Below are 24,264 nucleotides of genomic sequence, written 5' to 3'. Positions count from 1 at the left end.
CAACCCCCCACCCCACCCTCCCCCTGCCCTGTTCCACCCCTGTGCAGCCTTACCTACTCCAGCCGGCATCCCCAATCTGTTGAAGCACGAACCTGGCTGCTCACTGCTTGTGGCAGTGGTCAGACCATGCACACTGGCATGGTCACATTTGCAACTGCCATAAAACACATTATGAAGGCAGAATGCACATTGTGCTGGCATAGCAGCTAGGTAGGATTGGGCTGTGAGCTCTTTTTTTCCTGCAATAATTTCAATCAATATGATTTTTTTTAAAGCAGCCTTAGTAATCTCTCATCCAAATAAAAGTAAATCAGTAGCACAGCCTTTGAACTTCTTCCTGCTCAGGGAGGTGGGAGGAGGTCCATAATAAGACTTCATGTCTCTGTGGTTACTGGAGGGATCCTGAAGACTTGCAACTTGACTGCTGAAGACAGAATAGTAAATGCTTTTAAGCATATGCTGGGCAGGAATCACTTACCATGGGGAAGCACATTTTGACAGCACCCCTGTTGTGACAGTAATGTGCTCTCTAACCCTTCAAGCTACTCAAAAACCTTGAATCAGCATTCCAGGGAGTAGACTTCTAAACATGACAGCATGAACCACATTCGTACACAATACTGGAGTGTATCATCCAGCTGTTCGAATCTGGCTGGTTGCATACCATAATACTTGCTTGTTATGTTAAATGTTGTGCTGTGTAGACGGATGCTTGAAGTTGGAAAGCTATAGTGTTTCTGAGATCCGTTGGTACGATTTGTGATATCCAACTGGCAAAATATGAGTTTTCTAGTTAGAAAATTCTTTACTGGGGCATGCCAACTGCTGGGCTACACTGAAGTATTTTTAATAAATTTTGAAGAGTATTCATGCGGTATCTAATTTTTGCAATAAAATGACAGGAACATCAATTAAATCTTCCTAAATAAACTGATGTAACCACACATTCAAAAACAAAGAGTTTGCAAAGTGTTTACCTACTGTAAATTGGCATGAGGGTTATTAGTGTAACTGCTCATTTTCTTTGGATATCAGAAGCTGCAGTCCTTATCTGAGAGTAATTCCCACTGAGCTCAGTGGAGCTTACTTCTGAGCAGACATGTATAGGATTGTTCTCTTACAGCCCAATCCTAACTCCTGCCCCCCCCCATTGATGCAGCCATGCCACTGCATCCTGTGGGACAGCAGTCACGATGGCCTCCTTGAGGTAGGGTAACTTTTATTCCCTTACATTGAGTACGGTAACTCTTCCCCAATGGGTCTCCTCAGATCTGCAGAAGCCATTTTGCTGGTGCAGAACCAAGGAGGGTGTCAGGTTTTTGGCATCCCAGGCTTGAGATTGTTATTAGCCAGGATGTGGCAGGAGGTCCTGATATCTGGGCCTGGTGTGAAGCAATCAGCAATGCAACACTGCTGAATGCAATCAGCTGTACCTGTTGCAGGTGGAAGTCACGTGACTCTGGGAAGATGTGTGCAGAGTCACGTAGGCTATGGTGGAGTGGTGCAATGCAGCACTGGACAGCCAATCAGAGTGGGTCACAAGACTGTCTTGTGACTATGAGGTCACCCTACTCTGATTGGCTGGCCCCAGCATATATGGGGCAAGCACAGACACCAAGGTGTGGGTTGTTGTGGTGGAGTTTCTGCATGCTGTTTTGGACTGCCTTCTCATGACTGTGACCTGCTGTATCCCTGACTTCTGGACCATTTGACTGACTACTCTTCTGCCTGCTCCTTTTACCAATACATGCTTCTGCAACAAACAAACCTATGTCTGCTTCTTTGGTTCTGTCTGGGATTGCCTGCTTCTTTTGCTGTCTCCCTACGCTCCCGAGCCCTTCTGCTATTGGGAAAGCAAGGGCTATCCTCCCCTGCTGACCTGACAGAGGGTAAGGGAAAGAGACTGGGGGAAGGAACAGAAATAGGATCCTGGCACACTTCGCTGGGATTTACCTCCATCCTTCCCCTTTTTCTGCCTCCTGCCTGCCCCTCCCATCCAGAAATTCCCTGTTCCTCTTCCGCAGCCCTGTTCCACCCCTCAACCATTGCCCACCTCCCATGCCAGCTTCCCTGCCTCAATGCAGATTGCCATCTGTGGCAGTGTGCTGGGCCCGTTGCTGCCATTTGCAGCGGTGACCCAAAACAGCTGCCAGCATTGCACTGTTTGCGATGCTGTAAAGGGACGTACACTGTCATCACAAAGCCCAGTTAGAATTGGGCCCTCAGTGATTCATGAGGTCAGTGAAATGCACTGATCAGTCAGGATCTGCAGTGCCAGAGCACAAAAGGAGAAAGCAGTACCCAGATACCTGATCCCACAAGCTCAAGGGTAAACTTAGCATGTCCTTTCAGAAAGTACTCCATGTGGCAAGACACACAGTAAATTATTGCTTCAAATGCCAACAAATACTTAGGGATTATCAGAATTTATTAAACAGCTCAAACGAGAGTTCCAAACTGACTGGCCAAGGAGGCTTCCAACCTTCGTAATTATCTCCTGGCAAACTTAGGCAGGAGGCCGACCCAGCCTTCATTCCATTGGGAACCCCTATAATAATAAATCACTGCAAGCAGAAGTGATTGGTGTAATTCCTCCTGCTGCTTCTCATTAAAAGAGAAGGACCGGACTGTGAAGATTCCAGCACATTGCAGGACACAAGGACCAGTCCAGAGCTCCCACTCACAACAAGCTCTCTAATTCCTTTTCCATTCTGTCCTGCAGGAAAGGCTGTTCAGGGTCGCTTTGGAGGTCACAACCAACCAACCCAGTATGCTGTCAAATTCTTCGTCCTCCTAAGATGGGGAGGGGATGGCACTGGTGCCCAAAGGGGGCTATGGGGTGCTGGGGGATAGGCTAAGCCACCAGCAGCCAATAGGGCTGCAACCAATAGCCCTGCAAAGACACCGGCAGCCAATAGGGCTTGCCCAGCCACCTCACCCTCACTGTATTTCCAGCAAGTTCCCTTCAGGCCTAAATCACATATAGATCAGCAATGAGAGTCTGTTTATGCCCTCAGGCCACAATACATGCGCATCATGCCGGGTGCAATTTGGCTGTTTCAAAAGCAATTTTCACTTCAAAATAGTCACAAACTGCTCGCAAAACAAGGAATCAATTTATGGCAGATTCTTGTTGCAAGAGTTGGGGGAATTTGCTGATGCAATTTTAGTTATAGGCTGCAAGGCTATATCAGCAGGGGTTTTTTCTTTGAAACCACCGAATTTCTTTGCTGTTCTCCTGCCATCTGGTGGTGAGAAAATGAATTCAGCAGGAACCCCCTATCTTGCTTTTTCATTTTTTTCTCTGTCTTGCTTTTTTATTTTTCTCTAGCTAAGTCAGGATCCTTTTGGATTGGATTCTGCAGTCCATTGTATTGAATTCAGGACCTTGGTGATCATTTACAAGCTGATCACATCACCATGTGCATGTAAGAACCAATTGCCTGGCTCCACTCACACATCCCACTAGAAATGCCTATTCTGACCTTGAATCTTTCACTAGCCCTGTTTAGGCTTCATAATGCAGTGTAAGAGAATGTGGTGACATGGAGGCCTCCCCCCTCCCCCAGATTGTGCTAGTTTAGCCCTGTCCTCAAGCATACAACATCACTCATGCATTCAGTAACTCTAAACACAGGGAGAGCTTCTCCCCACAGTCACCACCTTGGTATAATCCAGGACAACAATCAAGAGTAGGTGCCTTCCCATGTTCAGTGTTTGCTGTTGCTGCAGACCTAAGATGAATGTGTGGGACCAAGGATAAGCTGACACAATTCTGGGGGTGCTCCATACCTTAAATGGTTTGTAATGTCTGCATAAGACTGAACTCTCAGCCTAACCTGTCAGGGTTGTTGTGAGGGTAAAATGCATGCTGCCCTCAACTCTTTAAAGCAAAGATGAAATTAAAATACTGTACATATTTTGTTGTGACTACTCATGTTCCACATTATGAATAAACCACCTGTGCGAGCACTTATTCACACACATCAGGGAAGACATCATTGGCGTCCTTCAGTCTCTGAGACTATAGTATCGCGCTCTGAAAAGTGATTCTGGAACAGCTTCTAGTGTGGCTGAAGAGGCCAATTCGGGAGTGATAATCCCTTCCACATTGGGAGCAAATGTCGTCTGTCCCTGGTGAGTCTCCCTGGCTGTGGGCCTTCCTTCTTTGCCTCTTTGCCTCAGTCTGTTGGGCAAGTGCCTCTTCAAACTGGGAGAGGCCATGCTGCACAGCCTGCCTCCAAGCGGGACGCTCAGAGGCCAAGGTTTCCCACCTGCTGAGGTCCATTCCTAAGGCCTTCAGATCCCTCTTGCAGATGTCCTTGTATCGCAGCTGTGGTCTACCTGTAGGGCGCTTTCCCTGCATGAGATCTCCATAGAGGAGATCCTTTGGGATCCGGCCATCACCCATTCTCACAACATGACCAAGCCAACGCAGGCGTTTCTGTTTCAGCACTGCATACATGCTAGGGATTCCAGCTCGTTCTAGGACTGCGTTGTCTGGAACTTTGTCCTGCCAGGTGATACCGAGGATGCGTCAGAGGCAGCGCATGTGGAAAGTGTTCAGTTTCCTCTCCTGTTGTGAGCGAAGTTCATGACTTGCTGCAGTACAGAAGTGTACTCAAGACACAAGCTCTGTAGACCTGGATCTTGGTATGTTCCGTCAGCTTCTTGTTGGACCAGACTCTCTTTGTGAGTCTGGAAAACGTGGTAGCTCCTTTACTGATGCATTTGTTTAGCTCGGTATCCAGAGAAAGAGTGTCAGAGATCGTTGAGCCAAGGTACACAAAGTCATGGACAAGCTCCAGTTCATGCCCAGAGATTGTAATGCAGGGAGGTGAGTCCACATTCTGAACCATGACCTGTGTTCTCTTCAGGCTGATTGTCAGTCCAAAGTCTTGGCATGGATCGTCTTGCTAAAACAATCCATGAGCTGCTGAAGATCTTTGGCAGAGTGGGCAGTGACAGCTGCATCATCGGCAAAGAGGAAGTCATGCAGGCATTTCAGCTGGACTTTGGACTTTGCTCTCAGTCTGGAGAGGTTGAAGAGCTTTCCGTCTGATCTGGTCCGAAGATAGATGCCTTCTGTTGCAGTTCCAAAGGCATGCTTCAGCAGGACAGCGAAGAAAATCCCAAACAAGGTCAGTGCAAGAACACAGCCCTGCTTCACTCAGCTTCAAATGTCAAAGGGGTCTGATGTGGAGCCATCAAAGATTACAATGCCCTTCATGTCCTTGTGGAAAGACCTGATGATGCTGAGGAGCCTGGGTGGACATCCGATCTTGGGGAGAATCTTGAAGAGGCCATCCCTGCTAAACAGGTTGAAAGCCTTTGTGAGATCTATGAAGGCTATAAAGAGTGGCTGTCGTCGTTCCCTGCATTTCTCCTGCAGCTGTCTAAGGGAGAATACCATATCAGTGGTGGACCTGTTGGCTCGGAATCCACACTGTGATTCTGGATAGACTCCCTCTGCAAGTACCTGGAGCCTCTTTAGTGCAACTTGGGCAAACGGCTTTCCTACAATGCTGCCGCGATAGTTATGGCAGTCACCCCTGTCACCTTTGTTCTTGTACAGCGTGACTATGTTTGCATCCCTCATGTCCTGTGGTACTCCACCTTTTCTTCAGCAGAGACAGAGAATTTTATGCAGCTCAGTGGCATTGATCTCTTTGCAGCACTTTAGGACCTCAGCAGGGATGCTGTCTTTCCCAGGTGCCTTGCCAGAGGCAAGGGAGTCCAGGGCCACGTGAAGTTCTTCTAGGGTTGGTTCACTGTCAAGCTCCTCCAGCAAAGGCAGGCACTCAATGTTGTTCAGCACTTCTTCAGTAACTATATTTTCTCTGGAATATAGCTCAGAGTAGTGCTGCACCCAGCGTTCCATCTGCTGCACCCGGTCCTGGATGACCTCGCCTGTGGCAGACTTCAGAGGGGCAATTCTCTTCTGTGTTGGACCTAGGGCCTGCTTGATACCATCATACATCCCCTTGATGTTGCCTGTGTCAGCTGCTATCTGCATCTGGGAACAGAGTTGGAGCCAGTAGTTGTTAGCACATCTCCTGGCAGTCTGCTGGACTTTGCTGCAAGCAGCTCGGAGGACCTGCAGGTTGCGTTCACTGGGACAGGCTTTGTATGCTGCTAGAGCTCTCCTCTTTTCCTCAATGACTGGTGTCAACTCCTCAGAGTGGCATTCAAACCAGTCTGCACATCATGCATAAGTCGGCTCCTATTGGTGAAATTTTATCCCACCTTCCCTGCAAGGAATTCAAGGCAATGCACATGGTTCTTTCATTTTTTCCCCCTCAAGAACTCTGTGAGGTAGGCTAGACTGAGAGATTGGGTGGGGAGGCTCTCTCCATTGATACTTACCAAACCAGCCTCTCCCTGTGTTTATGAGCAATGAGGTTGCTCTTCCTTCCAACATGCCTTTCCCCTTTTCCCAATCACATGGTGGTGGGGGGGGGGAAATCACCTGATCTACTTCTGTTGGCAACCTTCAGTTTCGAAAGACTATGGTATCGCGCTCTGAAAGGTGGTTCTGGAACAGCATCTAGTGTGGCTGAAAAGGCCGATTCGGGAGTGACAGTCCCTTCCACACCGGGAGCAAGTGCAGTCTGTCCCTGGTCTGTCCCCCTGGCTATGGGCCTTCCTTCTTTGCCTCTTTGCTTCAGACTGTTGGCCAAGTGTCTCTTCAAACTGGGAAAGGCCATGCTGCACAGCCTGCCTCCAAGCAGGATGCTCAGAGGCCAGGGTTTCCCACCTGTTGAGGTCCACTCTTAAGGCCTTCAGATCCCTCTTGCAGATGTCCTTGTATCGCAGCTGTGGTCTACCTGTAGGGCGCTTTCCTTGCACGAGTTCACCATAGAGGAGATCCTTTGGGATCCGGCCATCATCCATTCTCACGACATGACCGAGCCAACGCAGGCATCTCTGTTTCAGCAGTGCATACATGCTAGGGATTCCAGCTCGTTCCAGAACTGTGTTGTTTGGAACTGTGTTGTTTGGAACCCGGAATACCGGGTAGATGGGACCTGATCTACTACCTCACACAGATCTAGATACTACTTAATGAAGAAGGGAGAACTGGGATGTAGGATCCCACTTCTGCTCAGGCAAAGAGGGGTCGGTTCAGCAATTATTACCCGAACATGCCAGAGTGAGTGGCCCAAGGCCACCCAAACCCAATTCACACCAATGCCGAGGTCACCCAAGCCCGATTGTACATGTGTACAGTCTGTGTCTACACTGCACACATTACTGTGAATTTGTACACAGATGTAATGGAGTCTACCCATGTTTGCTAGTTATTCTCTCATTAGCTAGCCACCTGAAAACAAAAGGAAGTTCCAAATATAATAGATATAATAAGCTGCATTTGGAATATTGTGTACAGTTATGGTTGCCATACCACAAGGAGGATAGTGTAGAGGCGGAAAAGGTGCAAAAGAGAGCAATCAAAATGATCTGAAGACTGGAGCACCTTTTTATGTTGGAAAAAAGGCACTTCTTGCACACACAGGCACACACAGTCCTAGAACCAGTGGTGTAGCTAATGACCGTGTAGCCCGATGCCAAGCTCAAAATGCTGCCCCAGAAGTGATGTCACAACCAGAAGTGATGTCATGTCTGGGCTTTTAAAAAAGTGAAAATTGGGAGGAACCCACCTCCTCCCCTCAGCAGCTCGCCACCCACTTGCTCTGCTGCCTCCCCTCTTTCAGTGGCATAGCTATCTATCTGCTACCTGGGGTCAAAAGATTGGTAGCCCCGCCTCCACAACAAAATCAAGTTTAATTAAATAAATAAATAAAAAGTGTGCCCCTGATTGGTTCGAGACACTGTCCTGGGGTGAAGAGGAATGGTTATTCTTCCCCTCCTAAATATAAGAGGGACACACTTGAAGAAGTGCCTTTTTACACAGTTAGCAGGGGTAACTGTATTATGAAACATGGAATGGGAGTTCACTCATATTAACACCTTATTGTTTTCATGCTGTATCATGATAACATGTCATTACAACATACCAATAACATTAACATGTCATTGGCTCTCAGAACAATCAGACTCATAGGTCAGTTTTGAGTTAAGCAAATCCACTTTTTGTTCCATAAGGCAGTTTTGTTTTCATTTTCTGGTTAATTGGCCATAACATTTGATAGAATACAGATATTCCATTGTGGTTTGTTTCATTGCATTCTGCATTAAGTTACCTTTCCAATGATATAGAACATGATGGTATTATTCATACATACCAAGATTTTTACAATTTTGGTCACTAGTATCAAGCTCAGCTTGTTGCCCCCCTAAAGCTTGATGCCCAGTGCAACGGCTATCCCCTGCACCCCCTTAGCTATACCACTGCTTAGAACCAGGAATCTTCCAATGAAACTGATTGGTGGGAGATTTAGGACAGACAAAAGGAGGTACTTCACACAACACATAACTAATCTGTGGAATTCATCGACACAGGACATGGTGATGGTCACTGTTTACCTCAGAATGTGCAAGGGAGGGCACCAGATGCAGATCTCTTCCTGTCTTGTGTGCTCCCTGAGGCATTTGGTGAGCCACTGTGAGATACAAGAAGCTGTACTAAATGGGCCTAAGCCTGATCCAGCTGGGCTGTTATGTTCCTAAATTGGATGGCTTTAAAAGAGGATTGGACAAATTCATGGCGCACAGGTTTATCAACGGTTACTAGTTATGATGGCTGTTGCTATCTCCAGATTCAGCAGCAGTGTGGCTCTGAATGCCAATGCCAGGAGAAGAGTTTGCCCTTTTCTCTGGTTTGAGGGCTTCCCAGAGGAAGCTGGTGGGCCACTTTGGGTGACAAGATGCTGGACAAGATGGACCTTTGGTCTGATCCAGCAGGGCTTTTCTTATGTTCTTACAGTATAATAGATAGTGTAGAATATAACGGGCAGACAACAGAAAGCACTTCTATGACCCATGGATTTCAATGCATGTCTTTAATCCAGTTAAAAACAACAACCCAAGGCAGTATTAGGAAATAGCAGGATCCACTTCCACTTTGCTCTGGCCATCAGCTCCTTACAGGGGGCTGCCTTTAATAACAGTTTGGAAATTTCCATTGGTACAACATGTAGCTGCCAGAATGTGGTCAGGAACACTGTGATCAGAGCATATCTAATTAATGCTATACCAACCTCATTGGTTACCTATTTATTTCCAGGCCCGGTTTTAAATGCTGGTATTAAAGCCCTAACAGCTGGGACTGGGTTATCTTAAGGACTTCTTTCACCATGGATCAGCCTGTCTGAGCCTTAAGATAAGTGTTGGAGTTCCTGTTGTCTGCCACTTCCTTGCTAAACATTAAATTAGACCCAACCCATGTATTACTTTTACACCACATGATATGTAGTTTGTTTTTGCTTTTGTTTGATTTGTTTGTTTTAACTTCTGACTAGCAGCTGTACTGCTTGGATTGGGATCACAATGTGGAGGTAAAGGCCACTTTCCTGGTGGAAAGGGCACAACTCCAAAGGCAGCTGTTTAACCCTTGAAAGTACTGATACATAGGCATTATAAAAAAGACCCAAACTGCATGCTACACGCTAAACACAACATGTAGTTTAGGTTTTTGTGGGTACTAGGAACTGGGCATTCTCAGTGGTGGTGCCACCATTTTGGAATGTCTATCCTGCGGAGATCCGACCGGCTTTCTTTCTTCTGGTTTTTACACAGCTTTGCGAACCTTTTTGAAAATATTGAAACCATATGAACAAAGCAACATTTGTTCTAGCGCTTGGTCAGAGAGCATGGTAGTTTCCCAGGGAGAGTGCAAAGTTTGCAGAAAATAACCCCCCAGCTTCTTCTAATTGGGTCTAGAGGAACATCTCTCCCTTTGTGAGCATCAGTGGGAAACGTGACCCTGTTGTGCATTCTGTTGCTGCTTTGGCTGCCAGCCCAGTGGATACATAAGACATGTCCTGTGAGGGGGACTGTTCTTCTTTCACACTGTGGGCGGCCTTTATCCCCCCAGAAGCAGCTTTCAGCTGGTTCTTTTAGCTGAAAATTTCAGCCCTTTGAATTTTGCTCAGCTGTATGGCCTACACAAAGGAGACCCTTTTCCTACAGTAGCAGAGGATAAGAAACATGGCTTTATTCTTCCAGAGGCAGCCTTAAAAATCAATGCTCACATAGGAGGAAACTCAGAATGTTTTCACATGTGAACTTTAAATCAGGTTTTGCTTAAATCTGTCAATAATGGAAATGTAAAACCAGAATTAGTTGGAGCAGACATTTGATTTCTGTATTCTTATCCCACATTCACAGCTTCCACCCCTGGAAATATGTACATTCTGGTGTCACATGGTCTCAGTCCAGCATACTGAAGCCTAGGAAAGCATAATTAAAAGCACAATCCTTTGCATGTCTACCCCTTGTTTAGGATTGCAGCCGAAGAGCATTAAACCCCCTCCTGAAAAACAAAATCCAGAATGACCAGTCTATAACTGGGCATGTTGTAAACTGACTAGGTTAGACATAAGGATCATATAATCGTATCATATATGCTAAAACCATCTTCTTGTAACAGGTTGGAACCCTCTCTCAGATCATCAGAACCACTCTTAAAAGTTACCGGTAATGATTTCAGAACCATATTTCACGTTTAGCAGAAAATCTGGGAAAAGTCAAAGGCCCAGAAATATCTTAAAGGCTTAAAAATTACACGGCTCTTTTAAAAAGATGTAGAAACACAGAAAATGCACACGTTTCCCCATGTACATTTGTGCAGTCTGACAGTGTGCGTATATACTGCATCAGGATTTGGGAAAGCGCCAGGAGATGATGGCAGGCACTTTTAGCAGTTTGATATTTTAGAAAGCTCAAGATAAAGATGCACATGGATTTGTTTTAGGTTTAATTTTTTGGTGAACCACCTTGTGGTTAAACCACCTTTTTTTTAGGTGAGAACTATTGTGAGCCAGGTACATAATCCAAGCAGGGCCTTAACATAAGAACACAAGAACAGCCCTTCTGGATCAGGCCATAGGCCCATCTAGTCCAGCTTCCTGGATCTCACAGTGGCCCACCTCAGGGAGCACACAAGACAACAAGAGACCCACATCCCGGTGCCATTCCTTTTTGCATTTTGTGGGAACCCACTTCTAAAATCAGGTGGGTTCAGATACACATCATGGCTTGTAACCCGTGATGGACTTTTCCTCCAGTTATTTGTCTGATCCCTTTTTAAAGGCACCTAGGGTGGATGTCATCACCGTGGCATCACTGTGGCAAAGAGTTCCACAGACTAATGACACGCTGAGGAAAGAAATGTTTTCTTTTGTCTGTCCTAACTCTCCCAATTTCAGCGGAAGAGCCTTGCACGAGGGCTGGAAATGCCTGAGGATGTGTGGCTTCCACGGAAGTCCTTGACTTGCTGCCCACACACCCAATCCAGGCTGTCTTCTTCTCCGTCCGCTCCCTCTCCTTCAGGTGTTCCTTCTCCCTCCTCCAGGGGCTGCTGCTTCCTTCTCATCGCCTCCCTTCTCAGGGCTGGGGGTGGTGAGAAGGGGAGCTCCTCCCCCCAGCCCCAGCCAGGTGCAAAGCTCTCCCTGCCAGCTGGTGCCCGGGCAGGTGCCCAGCCGCGCCGAAAGCGAAAGCTCGACGGGGAAGGCGAGCCAGCGGCCAGGGAGGCGGGAGCTCGCAGCGCGTGGAAGCGGCAGAGCAGGCGGGCAGCGCATGGAGCAGCCGCGCGGGATGTCGGTGGAGGGGATCGCCCGCTTCTTCCGAAACAGCCTGCGGAGGAGGTCGTCCAGGGCCCGGGGTGAGCAGAGGCGGAGGGTGGCGGCAGGTCTCTCCCCAGCCCCCCACCTCCTCGGCGTTGGCCCCTTCCAAGCCCCCCACCCGCCTTGGGACACCCCCTCCCGTCCGTCCCCCCACCCAGGGAGAGCAGCCGCCCCAGGATCGGGCCCCCCGTCAGTTCCTGCTGCCGCCCCTGCAGCTTAGCGTGTGAACTTGGGAAAGTTTCCCGTAAGTGGCGGAGCGAGCGAGCCGGGCACGCCCGCCCGGGGTCATCCCAGCAGCCAGTCCCCTTCCCGGACGGCTGGACAGCGGAGGGCTGCCGCCTCCACCCCTCCCTCCACGCCGCCCTCTCCGGGAAAATCCGCGGATCGGAAAGTCCCGGAGCCTCCCGGCTTTCTCGCCTCGGGCGTTCCGCGAAGGAGGGGAAGGTCGCCTCTGAAGGGCTCTGGAAGCGGTGGAAGCTGCGAAGGGGCAGTCCGGGTGAATGGCGATCGCCGGGTCGCTTTCAGCAGAGGGAAAGAGCTGCAGGCTCAAGGTCGTGCCAGGCAGATGACTTTCATCTTGACACACAAGCCACACGCCTTCAGAGTCAGGGGGCAAAAAGTCCATCGGGGTGTACAAAGTCCTTTTACCTGCTTTGGGTTCAAGGTGCAAAAAGTCCTTTTAACCTGCTTTGGGTTCAGGGTGCAAAAAATCCTTTTACCTGCTTTGGGTTCAGGGTGCAAAAAGTCCTTTTACCTGCATTGGGTTCAGGGTGCAAAAAGTCCTTTTACCTGCTTTGGGTTCAGGGTGCAAAAAGTCCTTTTACCTGCTTTGGGTTCAGGGTGCAAAAAGTCCTTTTACCTGCATTGGGTTCAGGGTGCAAAAAGTCCTTTTACCTGCTTTGGGTTCAGGGTGCAAAAAGTCCTTTTACCTGCTTTGGGTTCAGGGTGCAAAAAGTCCTTTTACCTGCTTTGGGTTTCCTTTCGTTCCCTTTTAAATGCTCTCAGTTGTGTGGTTGTGAGCCAGTGTGGTATCCTGGTTGGAGTTTTTTTTGGACTTGGAAAATCTGAGTTCAAATTCCCATTTGTCCATGAAGTTAACTGGGTGACCTTGCACCAGTTGCTATGTCTCCTCCCAGGGTGACCCAGAAGTCATAACCACAAAAGAGAACAAAGCACCCCAAAATGTAGGACATCCAAGAAAAATGTAGGGCATGACAAAATAAAAGCTAAAAATACTTGTATATTGATCTTGTGTGGTTAATTTAAACACTAGATTAATTGTTATTAAATTTGAAACTGTATAAAATATAATTTATTAATTGCAAGAAGGCTCTGCACTGCCTGCAAGAACCATTCACAGGAAAAGGAGGACACATAAGTTATTTTCCAGGATACAAGGCTGAAAAAGAGGACATATCCTGGAAAAGAGGATTGGTCACCTTGTCTCTGCCTAATCAACATCACAGGGTTGTTGTGAGGATAACTAGAAGGGAAGATAGATACATGTGAAAAATAGTAAAATGTGCAATTGTTTTACTGTTCTTTCAGTGCATGCTTATGCATGCAGTTATGTGTGCAATGATTGCATGCAGTTAATAGCCATAATAATTATGAATGTTTATTGTTCTAGATTAATGAATGCAGAGTACAAGGGTGCGATCTGCAGGATAACATTGCAAATTATTTTAAACAGTGGCCTGGCCTCCCTTTCACTGTAGTTTCTGGGTAATTCAGATTAATACTTGGGATACAGAACAAGGGCATGGCAATTATTTGGGGTTAATTCATCCAGAGTATGATGGCTTGAATTCATGTTTATGGGTGAGACAACGTGTGGCATTTGAACAGAAAGTCAAGATAATATCAGCAACAACAGGTTCACTACCTCAGTGTGTTGTCAATGTACAGACTTTTCCATTTTTATGGTGTATAGCAGGGGTGCCCAAACCCCGGCGCTGGGGCCACTTGCGGCCCTCAAGGCCTCTCAATGCAGCCCTCAGGGACCCCCAGTCTCCAATGAGCCTCTGACCCTCCTGAGATTTGTTGGAGCCCGCATCTGCTCTCAGCATGAGGGCGACTGTTTGACCTCTCGCATAAGCTCTGGGATGAGGGCTTCCTCCACTGCTTGCTGTTTCACATCTGTGATGCAGTAGTGGCAGCAAAGGAAAGGCCAGTTTTGCTTTGTGCAAGGCCTTTTAAAGGCCTTGAGCTATTTCAAGAACTTCAATCATTCATATAAGTGCATCTTTAATATAGTCATTTATATAATGTAAATTTATTCAAATTTTAAATGTAAATTAATTATTTTTTCCCCCCTGGCACAGTGTCAGAGAGATGATGTGGCCCTCCTGCCAAAAACTTTGGACACCCCTGGTGTACAGAGTACTGGTGATCTGGTAACTGTGTTTGACAAGTTCAGTGTTGGTACTGTATAACTTGATGAAATGGTGTTACAGCCCAATCCTATGCACATCTACTCAGAAGTAAGTCCCATTAGAGTCCATGGGGCTTACTCCCAGGAAAGTGTGGATAGGATTGGGCTGTTAGTCCCCTGTCAGAATGGTTCTAAATAGTGAGACATAGGCCCCTTATTCAGACATTCACTGAACTGCAAGGATCTTTGTGTGTCAGAGAACCAGGAGAATCCCTTCTCCACAATCCCTCAAATAATGTCTCATGAGACACAGAGACTCCCACTTCAGATTCACTCAATCACTCAGACTCTCACTTCACATAGTTCTTCCCCTAAGAAAATTGTGGACATGAGATTGCTATAATTGACAGTGTTTGTTTGTTCATCTGTATTTGTCCATCAGTATGGAGAAGTCTGCATCATCTGTACTGTTAAACTCTGTGGTGGAGGTGGGTGCATCTCCCTCCTTCACCAAACACTCATAGACTTCATCATAGTAAATGTCAGAATTGAACCATAATACTTTTGAGAGTCTTGTGAGTGAGCAAGTAGGCCGATGGCCAAGATCAATATACTACAGTGAAATAAAATGTTGGTGACGGTCTCAGTTAATGGGACTATCAGATATGCCCAGAATAACGAAATATTCTCTTGGTGGGATAATCTAGTAATAAAACCACACCCTTACATTTTTATGGAGATAGATGAGTGCTTCAGTAATTTAGCTGTTTGCTTGGCAGAATGAGCCAGAACAGATCCTCTTTCCCAGGAAGTCATTGCAGATCAAAATCTGAAACCCAAATTACCCCTAAAAATGTAGAAGAGGCAAAGCAAGATACAACGTGAAATGGGATGCTTAGGTTGATCTGCAGTGCTGACATTTATCTGGGGCTGTTGGTATTTTATCCTTTCTGTCCTCGTCCCCCAAGGAAAAAAGGCTACCATACTGTGAGAAATGTGAGCAGTTGCCCATTAGCAGTCTCATCCAAGTGACCCCTCAGACCTTCCAGATTTTAGAATTAGCATGTAATGTCTGTTTTTTGTTTTTTTTGTTTTAAATTCAAGTCAAAAATTCAAGTCCCCTTCTTACGTTATATTTTTAGAGGCACACCCCCCCAAAAAAATGTGACATGTCAACAACAAACATGTGTTTGCAGATATGTGTAACATACTGGTACACTTCTTGGGCAATGCAGATTGATTTGCTGGCAGGTCAGATTATGTAGGGTTTGCTCTGTGTTATGTGTGGCAGCCCTAAGGTTGTGCAAGAAACACTAGCTTGCATAGCTGGAAGCAACAGGGGTGGGTGGGCTAACAACCGTTTCACACACTGTGCTTAAGAAAAATCTTTCCAATTTGTACTACTGCCCCCAAGAATTCAAGGGTTGTGTGCACAGGGACGTGATGCTGAATGTCACTTAATGTCAACTGGGAAAATGTGAACTTTCAGTACTACTTAGGCTGTTGTCAGGGCTGATCCAACCATGAGCCCTGGTTGTCTCAAGCAACAGGTTGCTGAGGGTACCCACTTCCATCTGCCTACTTGCCTCCATTGCTGCTGCTGCTGCTGCTCCACAAACTCTCTGGGTTAGAAAAGGAATAGGGGCATGGAAAGGAAGAGGAGTAGTAGTGGGCAACCCACCACTCTCCTTTCCTCTGCCTCTTCTGCTTCAACGTCTTTTTTGTTTTCAGTCCAGGGAGTAGGAAGAGCAGAGACTGGTATATTTTCCAGTGAGAGATGGCAGCATTGGCACACTGCCTTACGTACCTGGAGGTCTTGGGCCAACGACATATGGCCGATTTACAACAGCATATGGCTATGCAGGCCCATCTTGTGATACGGAACTAGTATTTGTCACTTCTAATGTTCTTGTTATCTCCAGAGTCACTTGTCTAAGGCAAACATGAGAGGGATTTTCCCTGCACAAAATACATGTGGAGTTCTGCTGAACAGAGCTCTTGGTGCAACCCATTTTACGTCTCTTCTTTCTCATCCTAGGCAGGACAATACTGAATCCAACTCTCTTTGATCAGAAAGGCTTATGTGCAACGCCACATGAATGTTTCTTGATGCACATTGGTTCTGCTCATATGGGTTCTTTCACATTCTCTTTGAGAAAGTAGCCGTTCTTTGGAGTATTGCATTGTCCTTTGGTTTGAGGTGCAACAGTACCTAGATAAAACAGTGTTTGCTTAGAAGCTTTGGCCACATTTACAGAGATGAGAAAACCATTAAGAAGGAAAAACAATTAGCTCACATTTTGTGCAGTCTGTACTTGCATTTACTGTTGAAGCATTTCTGATGCAATTATGAGCATTTATATTCCAGGATTCAGTTCTTTGGGCTTTGTGGTATCTCTTCTGATTCTAGGTTTGCCTTGGAACTGCCAAAAGCTTGTTGACATGCAGAAGTATTGGGCAGGGAATGAGAGACATTGCAGAGTTCCTGAATCACATTCATTGCTCTTTTAACCTGGGATTCTTAGGAGTATGATAACCATGGGGATTACATTGATTTCTAGCAGCTTGGTGCAAGCCACCATAGGTTTTATAGTGTGTTCACATCACATGCATTCGCAATAAATGTGCAATAAATATTCAGTTAGGACAGTTCTTAAGAAACCATGAGAAGAACTTGAAGAATGCAGTAGTTATGTTTTTCTGGATGTAAACACAACTGTGTTCCCTGCACAGCATCCAGACTATCACTGTTGGATTGACGCGCCTTATAAAGCGAACACACTGACTGGACAAGTCCCTCCTGTCACCCTCCCCCCAACACATGCAGAAGTACAATAATTTGTCTAGACCTGAAACAGAGAGAGATCATTTGATTTTTTTTTATGCCTAAAGAAATGGCATAATTTAAAACAAAAACTGGCTGAACTTGTTCTTGCCCAGAAGAAAATAAGTAAAAAAAATTAGCCTCCATTTTGAACATTGAGGAAGATATTTTTAGCTGTTCTGTTTCTGAAAGTTTTAGTTATGGCAGTAAGGAAATGTGACAAGGCATATGTTCCAGTGTTCTTCTGCATTGTCCCTTTAAGCACCCACCTTGAGTACACGACCTTCAGAATGATTACTCAGAGCACTGGATTAAACTCTCAGTGCTTGCTCTCATAGGACAACAATCCTGTACTGTATTAACAATCAGGATCTGGCTGTTAGTTGTGTCAAGGGGTAATCGTAGGAAGTAGAAATCCCTAGTGTATAGCAGAGGTTGATTACACCACTTCTCTCCTCCTTCTATAGGTAGAGTCCTTGAATTTGTTACCATTCCCTTTACACAAGTGGAGAATCTCGCTGCAGTAGCAGGAGCAGCTGAAATCAGGACCTGAAATATAAAACCCTGTAACTGCGGGGTTGCTGCCTGAACTGTTGTAATGAGTGTTACTCTGCTGCTTGCTCCATTTCCTTTCTGGGTGCATTGAAGCTAGTGTACTTCCTGGGTGTTGCTAATCCTTCATTCCTGCACCCAACCTGTCTGACGCAATTGCGTGCTTGGTCTTTGCTGTTGTCGAGGAGCTTGAACTCAGTGAGCCTTAGCAACTTTCCTGCTGTGATAAGACAAGATCTGCAACCAAACACCTGCAAAGGAAACCATACAATTTGAAAAAGTTGTTGCAGAGAGGCTTAAAAAAAACAAAAACACATGGGCAGATCACCTGACTAACCTATTCAATTGCCTCAGTACCCTGGGGGATTCCGCAGTGTGTGGCCAAATCAGCTTTATTGTATGACTGTTTAAAATAGAGGCTTCTTTTCTTCAGACCAAAGCTTGCATGAATTTACCAAGGGATAGTAGGTTATGTGCTCAAGACACAAAGAGGTTCTTCCAGTGTGCTTTTGCAGAACACATGAAGTCATAATAACAAGAATCAGCATTTTTTTACTTAATTTCCCAGAAAGCCAACTAGGGCATGATCCAGGCAGAAGATAAGAACCTGTGAATCCTATTGATTTAAGATGGAATCAACAGCCTAGTTCAACCATATCTACTGCTATAAAATTCAGTGGGATTTTTTTCCTAGACACTACTGTATTACCCTAACTACTATAATGATTAATGTCAATCCAGCAGTGCAAGTGTTTGGAAACTGTGCAGTGAACACAGTAATTTTTACTTCCTGAAGAAGGCAGTTCAGTGGATCTTATTTCCGAGTAACTGTGTTTTAAGAGTACAGCTTTAGCTGACTCATGCTCAGATTAACTAGGTGCCATTTGAGACTGTCAACAACAAAGACAAAGGGAGAATTCCCAGTTCAGTGTACAGTACTCTGCTGGATTATAATAGTTCTGTTTCTTCAAAGGTCAGCATTTCAGAGGTTGCTTGTGACATTCCTCTGAACTTCATTCCTTGTACTAGTAGTGTTCTTGGGTGTGTACCTGTATTCCTTGTCTGACAAGATGCTGTTCTGCCAAATCCCAATCCAAGCTCTGCCTGGAGAATTATGCCCACATTTAGCTAATTAGCTCCCCTTTTTCCTCAAAAATGACCCTGGTTCTGCCCTGCAGTCCTGCTGGACCCCACCTCCAGGGTAGCTCGACTGTTCAACCTGCAGAGGTCCTCTTTCCTGCCAGCAGCCTCGCGCCACTACAACAGCCCCTTGGTCCTCAGCAGGTCTTGGGCACAGCAGCCACACACCAAACTCCAATGTCTCCAGCAGTCTGTTCCAGCACTCTCCAAAGTCCGTTCACCCATCAATTCCTCAGTCCATTAATCCTGTCTCCCCTTCCTCAAGCTTTTCTCCTTCTGCCGCCCACAAACCCTTCCTGCCTCAGGTGCTCCTTATATCCCTGAGGGCCCTATTGCCTTCAAGTGGCTGCAGATGTGCAGCATACCCTTTGCTGAAAGCCCAGGCCTTAACTCTTAAAGGGGTCACTGCAGACACCACATTCTATCTCCTCGACAGATTTTCCCTTGTTCCACTACAGATGCCTCTGCAATAGCGCATCTTTCTTTGTCCTGCTCTTTGTTTATGGGACACTACAATTTGAAAGGTGTGGGCTGCTGATGTTCAGGTAGTAAAAATAGACATGAAGTATCATGCCTCAGTTGGAACTGATGATCTTCAGATTCTGTCAGTCTAATCTAAACATTCTGATTATCTGTAGGACATGAACAGGAAGGCAAATGGTGAGAACATTGTGTATGAGACACACTTCCATAGATTTTTGAGTGAATATATGAGCCCTGTGCATTTGTTTAACTGAGGGCTTTGCAAATGGAATGAAAGCAGATATAATGGGGGTGGACAGGACTATGCAAAGTTCCCAGTTACTCGGTGACAGGATGTGGAGTCTGTTGTCTCTGTACCGGAAACATTTTCATTCAATGCCCAAACTTCTGCATGGGACTACGGTTACTTTCTAAAGTGTGGTGAAAGTGTTGTGAATGCACATTTACTTCCTTCATTTGTTTTCAGGGCAGTGAAGTTCAAACCATGGTCTTGGTATTTAAGATATCTGTTTATCTTCTTGTCAATCTGATTGTATAAATTGTTCTTTACCCCTCAGATCCTGCTGCAAGGCTTAATGTTTTGTGTGTGTAACTGTCACTTTGCATTTCAGATGACCCCCAGAATGGACCTGTAGAAAGCAAACCTGTTACTTCTGAGGGAACAAAAGACAGAAGGAGCTTTGTTTACTCTGCAGGGCAACTCTTCTTTGAATATTTAGTTGTGGTCTCATTGAAAAAGAACACTAATGGAGATTATGAGCCCAAGATTACCTATCAGTTTCCAAAGGTAAGAAGTCAAGCATGATTGTGTGTTCAAGTGGAGTCGCTGAAACACTTTCAAGGGAAACCATTGACAGGCATTATATGAACTCTGAGAAATTATATGAGAAATGAACTCTGGTCTGCAAGGATGGGCATCAGAGTTGTGGGCTCTGCTCTAGCCTTTGTGAGTTCATTTCACTGGGGTGAACCTTTGGGCATACAAAACTGTTCTCACATACTAATTTAGACTGATTTCAGACACAGAAGTAAACATTCGCAAGTTGAGGTGGAGACTGCTGCCTTGTTGCTATCCCACCTACACATACACATTCATTTATTTGAGGTATAATGTCCAAAAAACCAGAGTCACTTCAGAACAATCATGAGTGCAAAGTTTGAGGGAATGGTAGACCACTTTTGTTACTGCAGCTTACTCTGGTAGGCCCAGCCATTTCCAGAAAATGAGAAAAGAAGCCCAGAAAAGGATGCCAACTCAGAGAGCCTACTTCTCTCAATTGCCTACTGCCTACTTTTCTAATTCTACTGAATCTCCTTTCTGTTGAGATGGAGTCTGTGAAATTGTATTGGATTTAGTTCATCCTAAGAGATGCAGAAAATTTTGCTTACAATAGTATCCCTTGTACCTGTCTCTGTGAAATGCCTCTCACTTCATGAAACATGTCTTCTCTGAAACATTATTAATCTACTGCTGGATAAAGGCATCACCTGGTCAGAGTGGAAGTAGGAGTGATACTGCAGGTTGGGCAATTAGAGCTGGCCACCAATCAAGCACACTGAAGTGATCACCCAAGGCAACAAATTAAGAGTTAATTTACATTTCAAATTTGAATAAATTTACATAAATGAATACATTAGAGATGGAACTTATAGGAATGAATGAAGGTCTTGCAATAGCTCATGGCCTATAAAAGTCCTTGCACAAAGGCCTTTGCTTTCACAAAGCAAGGTCAGCCTTTCCTTTGCTGTCACTGCTGCATCAAAGACATGAAACAGCAAGTAGTGAAGGGAGCCCTTGTCCCACAGCTCACACGAGAGGTCAAACAGTTGGCCTTCACGCTGAGAGCAGTTGTATTGGGCCAGCACAGGCTCCAGCAAGTCTCTGGAGGGCCAGAGTTTCATTAGAAACTGGGAGCTCCTGGTGGGCCACATTGGGAGTCCTCGAGGGCCGCAAGTGGCCCCAGGGCCGGGGTTTGGGCTCTCCTGTTATAGTGTGTACCAATGTATATGCTATGCATTGATATACCAGTGCATTCTAGGGTGACAACAGAGCAGCAAGAAATCTGAAACTGGGTCTCTAAAACTATTTTTCCACTGATTTGGTATGCACTGATTTTTTAAGAATCCACTGGGGGTTCTGGAGCAGAACCCCCATGGATAACAAGGCATGACCTGTAAGCTTGTTTACTCTTTATTGTGCAGGGATATTTTTCTGAAGCTCCACCTGTAGTTTGAAATGGCTTTGCTCAGACAGGTTAACTACCACAGGGAGAACTAGGTCTTAAACTAGCATCATTGCCAAACACAGCAGTATGCCAAACTCTGACTGAAACAAGGCTGCCCACCTAATGATGGGTGGGGGGAGGACCAGATACAAGAATACTCAGAAGTGGCTGAGGTATATTTTTCCAGATGGGGTAACACCTCCACTTTTTCAACAAGAAAATGGTGCAGTAAAAGGTTAAATTCCTTCTGTCCCCCTTCCCACACTATGCTTACAGTCTGGATTTGGGGGCCCCACCGCTGGTTTCTGTAAAAGAAAAAGACATTGAGAGCTTCGAACACAGATGTATTTGTGATGTTTGTGTTTTATTGTTAATTGTCATTGCTGAATTTTTATATTTAGATTACTTGTATATGTTGCTGGCCGCTTTAAGCATTGTACTGAAAATGGAAATGTTGTACAAAAATACAGTTGCAATCAGGTTTGAACCTGTGTGGACCCAGGGGAGGTGGCACCAGGCCCGAATTAAAGCCACAGCTTGCAGACCATTTATCTGAACAACTTCAAATTCACATGTGTTATAGTACTTTGTCTTGAAATATCTTGTAGGAGATTGCTTGTGTGTTGTTTTCACTCCATAGTAAAGTGGCCTGAGCTGGGAATCAGCAGCTGATTCCATGGAGGTGGAGTTCCATGGCTGTTGGAGAGATGAAAGGATCTTTCACCAAATCCTGTGCTGTCCTGGCCTAATATTGTGTTTCGCCATATTAATTATGTCTTTTTGGGGTGCTGTAATCTGTGCCACTGAGGGAATGCTGGTCATTGCACAGATAAGTTAGAAAGAGGCCTTTTACTCACGTAGTTTGTCATGTATGACATCTTTTGTGAAAGTTGGCACCTCGGTTATTGTTTTAAAAATGAAGCAGAAGAAAACAAAACAGAAAAAAGCCCAGGTTCCTTTGTGGGTTGACCTCAGCAGTGTGGGTTGACTTCAGCAGTTTCATTTTGAGATCTTTTGTACAAGTGGTTCTACAGCTTTTTTCACCCTTCAACCTATGCGCTCTATGGAACGTTACTTAATTGCTTCAAAAAGAAACAAAGATCTCTCATAATAATAAAATAAAATATAATAACTTTATTTTTACCCCGCCTTTCTCCCCGAAGGGACTCAAGGCGGCTTGCAACAGGTTAAAAATGTAATTTAAAACAAATAAAAACATATTAACACATATCATAAAAACAGCAGTCAGATAGAAAATAGTCAAGTAAAAAGAGCATAGAGCAGCAAATCATAAAAGAATCGGGCCTGTAAAAAATATTAAAAGATGTTGAAAAGATGTTAAAAAGGCTGAGAACTCAGAAGGCTTGTTTGAACAGAAAGGTCTTCAGGCCTTGCAGAAAAGTCTCAAGAGAGGGAGCCATTCTTAAGTCAAGGGGAAGGGAGTTCCATAGCGTTGGTGCAACTACTTAGAAGGCCCTATTTCTTGCCGCCGCCCCACGTACCTCCCTAGGCGGCGGCACTTGTAAAAAGGCCTTCTCTGATGACGTAAGAGAATGAGCCGCATTGTACGGGAGTAGGCGATCTCTAAGATACCCTGACCCAGAGCAGTATAGGGCTTTAAAGGTCAAAACCAGCACCTTGAATTGGGCCCGGAAACAAATGGGCAGCCAATGCAGCCGCTGGAGAAGCGGACTGACAGAGTCGAACCGCCTACCTCCAGTAACTACATGGGCTGCCGCATTCTGCACTAGTTGCAGTTTCCGAACCGTCTTCAAGGGCAGCCCCACATAGAGCGTGTTACAATAATCTAACCTCGATGTCACTGTGGCATGGATCACCGTGGCCAGGTCTGCACGATCCAAGTACGGCCGCAGCTGGCGCACCAGCCAAAGCTGAGCGAAGGCCCCCCAGCCACAGCTGCCACCTGGGAATCCAGGAGCAGCTGTGAGTCCAGGTAGACCCCCAAGCTGCGGACCTGCTCCTTCAGGGGGAGTGCAGCCCCATTCAGTGCAAGCCGATAGTCCATGCATCTGTACTTCACACAGCGGTGAGGCATGAACCACTGTATGGATGTGAATAAGAGAAACCTAATGCTCAATCTGCTGTTCTAGTTGCCGGTTGACTTCTGCAGGTAGCTTTGCAATTGCCCTTAAATTCCACACCTGGGTAGAGTTTTGCATGAGGCATTTGGGCAGTGGCATTACTAGGGCTTGTGTCACCCGATACGGAAGGCCAGTGTGTCACCTCCATGATGGACCTCCTCTCATGCAGTGGGCGGGGCAGCGGCCTGGATGGTGATATACCATTGACTCACCCTCACTGGTTTTTTGGCCATAACTTTTGATAGAATCGAGATATTTCAAAGTGGTTTGTTTCATTGCATTCTGCAGTAAATTACGCATCAAATTTTATATAACATAATGGTATTATTCCTACAAACCACGATTTTAGTGATTTTGGTCACTAATGGTGTCAACTCCCCCCCCCCCCCCGGCATCACCTTATTAACACCTTATTGGTTCCATGCCATGTCATAATAACATCTCTTTGGCTCTTTGAACAATCAGTCTCATTGGTTTATTTTGAATTAAGGAATTGTACTTTTTAGTTACACAAGACAGTTGCAGTTTTATATTCTCTTTATTTGGCCACAACTTTTGATAGAATGGAGATATTTCACTCCGGTTTTTTCATTGCATTCTGCTGTAAATTACACATTGAATATAACATGATGGTGTTATTCCTACAAACCACAATTTTAGCAATTTTGATCACTGGAGGTGTCACCCTGCCCCCCCCTTGCGCTTCAACCAGTGCGGGCTTGCACCTCCTAGCGACGCCACTGCATTTGGAATCAAACTAGAAATGACATTAAACACACCATTGTCCAGTTTGGGGTTTTCTTTAAAATAACAACCA

The 24,264-nt window shown here is 45.6% G+C and overlaps 1 protein-coding gene across 1 annotated transcript in view; it reads left to right on the top strand.

Annotated features, from left to right (window-relative positions):
* The first annotated feature begins 11,533 nt into the window (after positions 1-11,533).
* Positions 11,534-24,264, top strand: part of DENND2D (DENN domain containing 2D) — a 38,133-nt gene continuing 25,402 nt past the window's right edge. Inside the window, exons 1-2 of the mRNA XM_066624980.1 lie at positions 11,534-11,785; positions 19,732-19,907. Coding sequence (XP_066481077.1) covers positions 11,701-11,785; positions 19,732-19,907 — 261 coding nt within the window. The 5' untranslated portion in view covers positions 11,534-11,700. The remainder of the gene's footprint in view (positions 11,786-19,731; positions 19,908-24,264) is intronic.

This window comes from Tiliqua scincoides, chromosome 4, assembly GCF_035046505.1.
Source record: "Tiliqua scincoides isolate rTilSci1 chromosome 4, rTilSci1.hap2, whole genome shotgun sequence".
NCBI lineage: Eukaryota > Metazoa > Chordata > Lepidosauria > Squamata > Scincidae > Tiliqua > Tiliqua scincoides.
Note: the sequence above shows the minus strand (reverse complement) of the source record. Positions and strands in the feature narration are given on the sequence as shown.